Source organism: Pelmatolapia mariae, unplaced genomic scaffold (assembly GCF_036321145.2).
Source record: "Pelmatolapia mariae isolate MD_Pm_ZW unplaced genomic scaffold, Pm_UMD_F_2 NODE_ptg000594l+_length_41154_cov_1, whole genome shotgun sequence".
Taxonomy (NCBI): domain Eukaryota; kingdom Metazoa; phylum Chordata; class Actinopteri; order Cichliformes; family Cichlidae; genus Pelmatolapia; species Pelmatolapia mariae.
Window position 1 is genome coordinate 32,994 of NW_027052277.1, and position 8,161 is coordinate 41,154.

General features: G+C 42.6%; 1 protein-coding gene across 1 annotated transcript; it reads left to right on the plus strand.

The window, feature by feature from the left end:
* Positions 1-442: 442 nt before the first annotated feature.
* Positions 443-4,234, plus strand: LOC134623377 (NLR family CARD domain-containing protein 3-like). The gene is made up of 3 exons (XM_063468538.1): positions 443-1,683; positions 3,569-3,742; positions 4,012-4,234. Exons 1-3 carry the CDS (start codon positions 737-739, stop codon positions 4,205-4,207), a joined length of 1,317 nt encoding a protein of 438 aa, XP_063324608.1. The 5' UTR covers positions 443-736; the 3' UTR covers positions 4,208-4,234.
* Positions 4,235-8,161: the final 3,927 nt, after the last annotated feature.

The following is an 8,161-nucleotide window of genomic DNA, read 5'->3' on the forward strand; positions in this document are numbered from 1 at the left end:
CCTTCTGAATCAGATCTACACAGAGCTCTACATCACAGAGGGAGGGACTGCAGAGGTCAATGATGAACATGAGGTCAGACAGATTGAAACAGCATCCAGGAAACCAGACAGACCAGAAACAACAATCAGACAAGAAGACATCTTTAAAGTCTCACCTGGAAGAGACGAACCAATCAGAACAGTGCTGACAAAGGGAGTGGCTGGCATTGGGAAAACAGTATTAACACAGAAATACACCCTGGACTGGGCTGAAGACAAAGCCAGCCAGCACATCCAGTTCATATTTCCATTCACTTTCAGAGAGCTGAATGTGCTGAAAGAGGAAAAGTTCAGCTTGGTGGAACTTGTTCATCACTTCTTTACTGAAACCAAAGAAGCAGGAATCTGCAGCTTTGAAGACTTCCAGGTTGTGTTCATCTTTGATGGTCTGGATGAGTGTCGACTTCCTCTGGACTTCCACAAAACTACAATCCTAACTGACCCTAGAAAGTCCACCTCAGTGGATGTGCTGCTGATAAACCTCATCAGGGGGAAACTGCTTCCCTCTGCTCGCCTCTGGATAACCACACGACCTGCAGCAGCCAATCAGATCCCTCCTGACTGTGTTGGCATAGTGACAGAGGTCAGAGGGTTCACTGACCCACAGAAGGAGGAGTACTTCAGGAAGAGGTTCAGAGATGAGGAGCAGGCCAGCAGGATCATCTCCCACATCAAGACATCACGAAGCCTCCACATCATGTGCCACATCCCAGTCTTCTGCTGGATCACTGCTACAGTTCTGGAGGATGTGCTGGAAACCAGAGAGGGAGGACAGCTGCCCAAGACCCTGACTGAGATGTACATCCACTTCCTGGTGGTCCAGGCCAAAGTGAAGAAGGTCAAGTATGATGGAGGAGCTGAGACAGATCCACACTGGAGTCCAGAGAGCAGGAAGATAATTGAGTCTCTGGGAAAACTAGCTTTTGATCAGCTGCAGAAAGGAAACCTGATCTTCTATGAATCAGACCTGACAGAGTGTGGCATCGATATCAGAGCAGCCCCAGTGTACTCAGGAGTGTTCACACAGATCTTTAAAGAGGAGAGAGGACTGTACCAGGACAAGGTGTTCTGCTTCATCCATCTGAGTGTTCAGGAGTTTCTGGCTGCTCTTCATGTCCATCTGACCTTCATCAACTCTGGACTCAATCTGCTGGAAGAAAACCAAACAACCTCCTGGTGGTTTAAACCATCTCTCCACCAGAGTGCTGTGAACAAGGCCTTGCAGAGTCCAAATGGACACCTGGACTTGTTCCTCCGCTTCCTCCTGGGTCTTTCACTGCAGACCAATCAGACTCTCCTACGAGGTCTGCTGACACAGACAGGAAGTAGCTCACAGACCAATCAGGAAATAGTCCAGTACATCAAGGAGAAGTTCAGTGAGAATCTGTCTGCAGAGAAAAGCATCAATCTGTTCCACTGTCTGAATGAACTGAATGATCGTTCTCTAGTGGAGGAGATCCAACAGTCCCTGAGATCAGGACGTCTCTCCACAGATAAACTGTCTCCTGCTCAGTGGTCAGCTCTGGTCTTCATCTTACTGTCATCAGAAAAAGATCTGGATGTGTTTGACCTGCAGAAATACTCTGCTTCAGAGGAGGCTCTTCTGAGGCTGCTGCCAGTGGTCAAAGCCTCCAACAAAGCTCTGTAAGTAAATATGTGATCATGTTTATTTTTAAAATGTTGATTAAAAGTGGTCATAGATTTCTTTCATGACAGATACATGTCCTAAAACCATGAGCCTACATAGTTGTTTTATGTAAAAGAAAAACTTTTGACCACAATATTGTAACTTGATTGAACTTTTGATACAGCCTTTAAACAATAAAGGAGCTTAAAATGTTTTGGAATATGAACCCACATTAAACACTCTAGTTAAACTCTAAAAACAGAACATTAAAATCTGTATGTCTGCAAATGTATGTGCATTGATGTGAGCATGCGTGGAGATCTGAGGTTGGTTGGTAGGATGGACCCATGTGCAGAATCACATGTGTGCCAATATTTCTTTGTTTGGATTTTTGAGAATTTGGTTCTTTTGTCGTTTCTCTCGGCATGTGGCGTTGGGCTGGTTCACCTGAATCAGGGGTGTCCAGGCTGCTGGCTGTGGTGTGTTGATTGTTATTTATTGATATATATTATTTATGTTCTAGAATTTATTAAAATATCAACATTTTAGTAATTTGGGGTATGTTTTTTAAATTTATCATTAACAGGAACACAGTTGAAAGTAACTGCATTGTTGGGATTGTCTAAATGATTAGTAGGAACTACTTCTTCCACCTGTCACAGTAATGTGTGAAATACAGCTGTAAAAATGCTTCACAGCTGACGTGTGCGCGCTCACTCAGGTGATGATCATAAGCGAGTCATGTGTGAAGATATTTCAGCTCCACAAACTGCAAAGATGCTAGTTGTGAGAAATGTGGCGGCGGTGAAAACCTCATCCAATACAAATAAAAGTAAATCTTAACACAGAGTAGTGCTGCAGGCAGGTATTATCCCTGTATAGAGGGAGGAAATGTGGAGCTGGCAGTGTTGTATAGCACTGTTGCTAAACTTTGTTAAAGTGACTAAAATCCAGGATCCGGGTTTTTCTGTCTATGTTTAAATGTTGGGAATTCACTGCATCTTTAAAACTACAAATCCCATTTGTTCAAATTTTAGAGCATTTAAAGTTGACTGTAGACTAGCTATTTTAAAGATATACAGTGTACTGGGAGTGAAACAGCAGCTGTTGGCTTTAAACAACAAAAATACAATTCAAAATATTTAATATAGGAAAGAGAGAGAAAAAAACACCATCCATCCATCCATTTTCTTCCGCTTATCCAGGGCCGGGTCGTAGGTGCAGCAGCCCAACCAGAGAAGCCCAGACCTGCCTCTCCCCAGCCACCTCCTCCAGCTTGTCCGGGGGAACACCAAGGCGTTCCCAGGCCAGCTGAAAGATATAATCTCTCCAGCGTATTTTGGGTCTGCCCTGGGGCCTCCTCCTGATGGGACATGCCCAGAACACCTTGCCCAGGAGGCATCCTTGTCAGATGCCCAAACCACCTCAACTAACTCATGTCAATGGCCTTTCCGGATGGCTGAACTCCTCTCCCTATCTCTAAGGGAGAGGCCAGCCACCCTTCAGAGGATCAGTGGCATCACACATGACTAACAGCAACTCCAGTACCACTGCATTTTAATAAACTGGGGGGAGGTGCACCAAGATTCAGTATGAGATAAAGAATTATTTTTAACTGTAAGGCTGGAGAAATCTTTTGTTGGAAATTGGAAGAACAGGTCATCTTAAAAGTCACTGTATTATAGTATTCAGGCCCCTTCAATCTGTGATCGCTGTTGCTTTGCATTGTAAATGCTACTATTACAAAAGTCACCAATATTAGTGTATGTGTGTGTTATTGGGTAATAAACCAAGAGAACAAAATCTACCAGCACCTCACTGATTCTGCTTAAAAACAACAAAAAAAGCAGTAAAGCTCTGGTTTGTTTTGTTGATGTTGTCTCCCCTCCCGCTTGATTTCAGACTGAGTGGCTGTAACCTGTCAGATATAAGCTGTGAAGCTCTGTCCTCAGTGCTGAGCTCCCAATCCTCCCGTCTGACAGAGCTGGATCTGGGTAACAACAACCTGCAGGATTCAGGAGTGAAACTTCTGTCTGCGGGGATGAAGAGTCAATACTGCAAACTGGAAACGCTGAGGTCAGATCAAGCAATATCGATTTTTTTCATCAATTAATTTCATTTAATCAATTTAATTTGGAAAAAATTAACATTGTGTGTATGTTTTTTTGTTTTTTAAATGAATCCATCCAGTGAGTAAGCTACCACATTTGTCTTTGTAACATGAGGCAATAAGGATTCCACCATGTCCTGAAACAGTGTTAAAATATTGTAAATGTAGTAGCTCCTCGTGGCACCATGAATATACTTTAACACAAGTGTTTCATGTCTTGTCATCATTTTTACAGACTGAGTGGCTGTAACCTGTCAGACAGAAGCTGTGAAGCTCTGTCCTCAGTGCTGAGCTCCCAGTCCTCTAGTCTGAGAGAGTTGGACCTGGGTAACAACAACCTGCAGGATTCAGGAGTGAAGCTTCTGTTTTCTGCAGTGGAAAGTCCAAAGTGTACACTTGGAATTCTCAGGTCAGGATTCAGTCTTTTCTGATGATGATTTAAAACCTGAGTCAGGTCGATAAATCGCTTACTCATTTACAACAGACATGATTTGTCAAATCACCTTATATCTAACCCAAAGGTCCTGTGTTTTACTACTTTGATTTTGTAGTAAAACACAGAACCTCTTAATATTTATCTAAGAGAAAATCTACGTTCCAGTTTCAGCACAAAAATATTAATCAGATTTTTCCCTGGATCATGTGTGTATCCTCCTGGTTGGAGCTCTAGCAGCCTGTATCAGTGAATTTGACTTTAAATGAAATTGCTGCCCCTGTCAGGACAAGGTCTGAGTGACAAACAAAACAGCAAATATGAGCACAGCATGTGTCTGAGACGACACAGATACAGACCTGAATGAGACACTAACTTTGCCTCTGAGAGATAACTTTTATTTTTAAATACACATCATTTCTCATCTGCGTAGAGGATGTAGAGTTTGACATGCTAATATTACAAAATGCAGAATCACACTGAGTCACAAAGAAATTGTTTTGGAGTATTTATGGTTCAGCTGATGAAATTGTTCAAATAAACCAGTAATTTACACAGAAACAGCACAAGTGAAACTTTTTCAGGGGACTTACCACTAAGCTTGTCCTGGTACACCTGTAGACCCCAGCTTCTATGGACCGTGTGCTTAAGTTCTGTGCTGCTCCGATTTATTGCCCGTGCTGTCTTTCAGTTCAGCTTTGTCGAGCCTCTGGTAGGATTTTAGAATGTCAGACACTTTTTTTTTACATGACCTGTGTAAAAACAAAACAGTAAACACATTAAGCTGAAGTAAGATGCACAATTTGAAAAGTGGAGCACAAAAAATGTTGCTGCTTTCTCGAAAGTGCATGTAAAAAGACCCAATGGAGAAAGTGAAGAGAAAAGTAGATGTCTTTCTGAAAGTGCTGTAACTAAGTTTAAGAACATAATCCACCCACTGTTATCATCTTCAATGCCCTGTACCAACATAGAGCAGAGCAGCTATCTGAACACTACTCCAGCAGTGTCGATTATCTTGTTAAAAATTTTACCTCCTCACTACATACGACTCTGGATACTTTAGCTCCTGTGAAAACTAAGGCCTCAAATCAGAAGTCCCTGACTCCGTGGTATAATTCTCAAACACGTAGCCTAAAGCAGATAACTCGTAAGCTGGAGAGGAAATGGCGTGTCACAAATTTAGAGGATCATCATTTAGCCTGGAGAAATACTTTGTTGCTTTATAAGAAAGCCCTCCGCAAAGCCAGAACATCTTACTATTCATCACTGATTGAAGAAAATAAGAACAACCCCAGGTTTCTCTTCAGCACTGTAGCCAGGCTGACAAAAAGTCAGAGCTCTACTGAGCCAACAATCCCTTTAACGTTAACTATTAATGACTTCATGAACTTCTTCACAAATTAAATTCTTATCATTAGAGAAAAAATTACCAATAATCATCCCACAGATGTAATATTATCTACAGCTACTTTTAGTACCATCAATGTTAAGTTAGACTCGTTTTCTCCATTTGATCTTTCTGAGTTAAATTCATCATATTGGGCAAGATGGCGCCTGTGTGTTTGGCATGCCGTCTGTCGCTCTCTTCTATTTGTTTTATTTTATTGTTTTTAGTCAATTTTGTGCAACATGTTAGCCCTACATTGTTTTATGATCGCCAGACATTATTGGAAATAGGCTTATCTACCCAAGCTTTAGCTCGGTTTGGAAATGACAACCAAGGCTTTCTGCCTCCCGATTTGGAAGTAACACCACCTCACTGGCATTCTTACCTTTGCCACTGGATGTGCGGAAGCGACGCAGGAGACGGGGTAACCGTGGAGGTCGCCTTGTCAAACTGAGACTCAGATTTTCTTGTTTTCCTCATGAGCTTTGCTCAATTTGTCGATCCTGCCCGCGACTCTTGGTGCCGTTGCGTGCTTTGGACCCGGTGGACTCCTGCTTGGTTCCTGTTGTGGGATCTCTTGAGAAGGGTTCTGCAAAACCCTCTCCTCTCCGACATCTGCGTTGGCGTGGAGTGGACCGAAAAAACCTCCGACCTATGGATCTGGTTGTTACCGCCTCGGAAGCGCCCGAGCCTATTCCTCTCAGGTTGGGCTTAATTAACGCCAGATCGGTGACAAATAAGACATTTATTTTGAAGGAATTTTTCTCTTCCCATGCGCTGGATTTTCTCTGCTTGACTGAAACTTGGATTCCACCCGGTGAGTCAAGTGCCTTCTCTGAATTACTGCCGGCTGGCTGTGTCTCTTTAGTGTTCCGAGAGTTTCTGGTCGCGGAGGAGGGCTAGCTGTTGTTTTTAAGGCACATCTTAACTTTAAGCAGCTATCCCCATCGACACGCCACACCAGTTTTGATTTCTGTTTGTGCGAACTGGGCCACTCGTCTTCGCTGTTGTGTGCGATTGTTTATCGGCCCCCAAAATATAATAAGGACTTTTTATCCGAGTTCGCAGAGTTTCTTGGTGACTGTGCATCACGGTATGACCAGATCCTTTTACTTGGTGATTTTAATATACACATCTGCTGCCCGGGGAAGCCCCTGGCCAAGGACTTTCTGGACTTAGTGAACTCTTTTAATTTTGTTCAGTCTGTTAAAGGTGCCACTCAAGAACGTGGTCACACACTGGACTTGGTTTTATCACATGGCTTATCTGTCCATAACGTACTCGTCGAGGATGCGGCGTTCTCTGACCATATGCCTATTTTATGTGATATTGCTCCTTTTAATCCTGTTGTTAAACAGGCTGTACCTGCTCGATCGTGCTTTTGGCTCAGATACCGCCGAGTGGTTTTCCATATTGTTTGACCAATCTATCTCTTATCCTCCTGAGTTGTCCACCTCAGATGGATTAATTTCGTATTTGGATTCTGCTTGTAAATCTGTCCTCGACGTTGTCGCTCCTTTTATATTCAGACAATGCAAGCCAAAGGCTAGTCCTTGGCTAACTGATTTTACCAGAGCCGCCAGAAAAGAATGTAGAAGATGTGAAAGACGGTGGAAAAAAGATAGGCTGTGTGTCTCTATGGAAGCTCTTAAGACTAGCTGGAAAGTTTATCAGAGAGCAGTAAAGGCTGCCAAGCACTCCTATTTTTCTCAACTTATTGCTGCCAGCTCGCATAACCCTCGTGTTTTATATATTATATATTATATTTTATATATATATACTATAAATTCTGTTATTAATCCGGAAGGCAATATTCTTTTGCACTCTTCTGCGGTCATGTGCAATAAGTTTCTTAATTATTTTATGGACAAGGTTGCTAGTTTGAGACCTTCGACTCTACCTACTGCTGACCCAGCCATGCATGGTTCTTGCTCAAGTTTGTTCTCTGCTTTTCTACCAATTGTTTTATCTGACTTAGAGAAACTTGTGTTGAAAGCTAAACCGTGTGGCTCTCCTAATGACGTTGTTCCTCCCTGTTTTCTTAAAAAGGTATTTCCTATCATTGGACCACACATTCTGAACATTATTAATACTAGTCTTTTGTCTGGTCAAGTACCTAGGGAATTTAAGCATGCAGTCATACATCCTTTACTTAAGAAACCGGGCTTAGACAGTTCAGTCATATCCAGTTTTAGAGCCATCTCTAAGCTTCCCTTTCTAAGTAAGATTCTGGAAAGGATTGTTTATACTCAGTTGATGGACTACTTGAATGACTCTAATTTGTCAGAAATCTTTCAGTCCGGCTTTAAGCCATTCCACAGTACGGAGACAGCCCTCGTAAAAGTTATGAATGACATCCTGATAGCCACAGACCATGGTAAATATGCAGTGCTGGTCTTGTTGGACATGACCGCTGCATTTGACACAGTGGATCATGATTTGTTGATCTCCCGCTTACAGCACTGTGTGGGAATTTCTGGTTTGGCTCTTTTGTGGTTAAAGTCCTATCTCTTAAATAGGACCTTTTGTGTTAAGTTGGGGTCGGCTTCATCCTCTGTGGCCCCT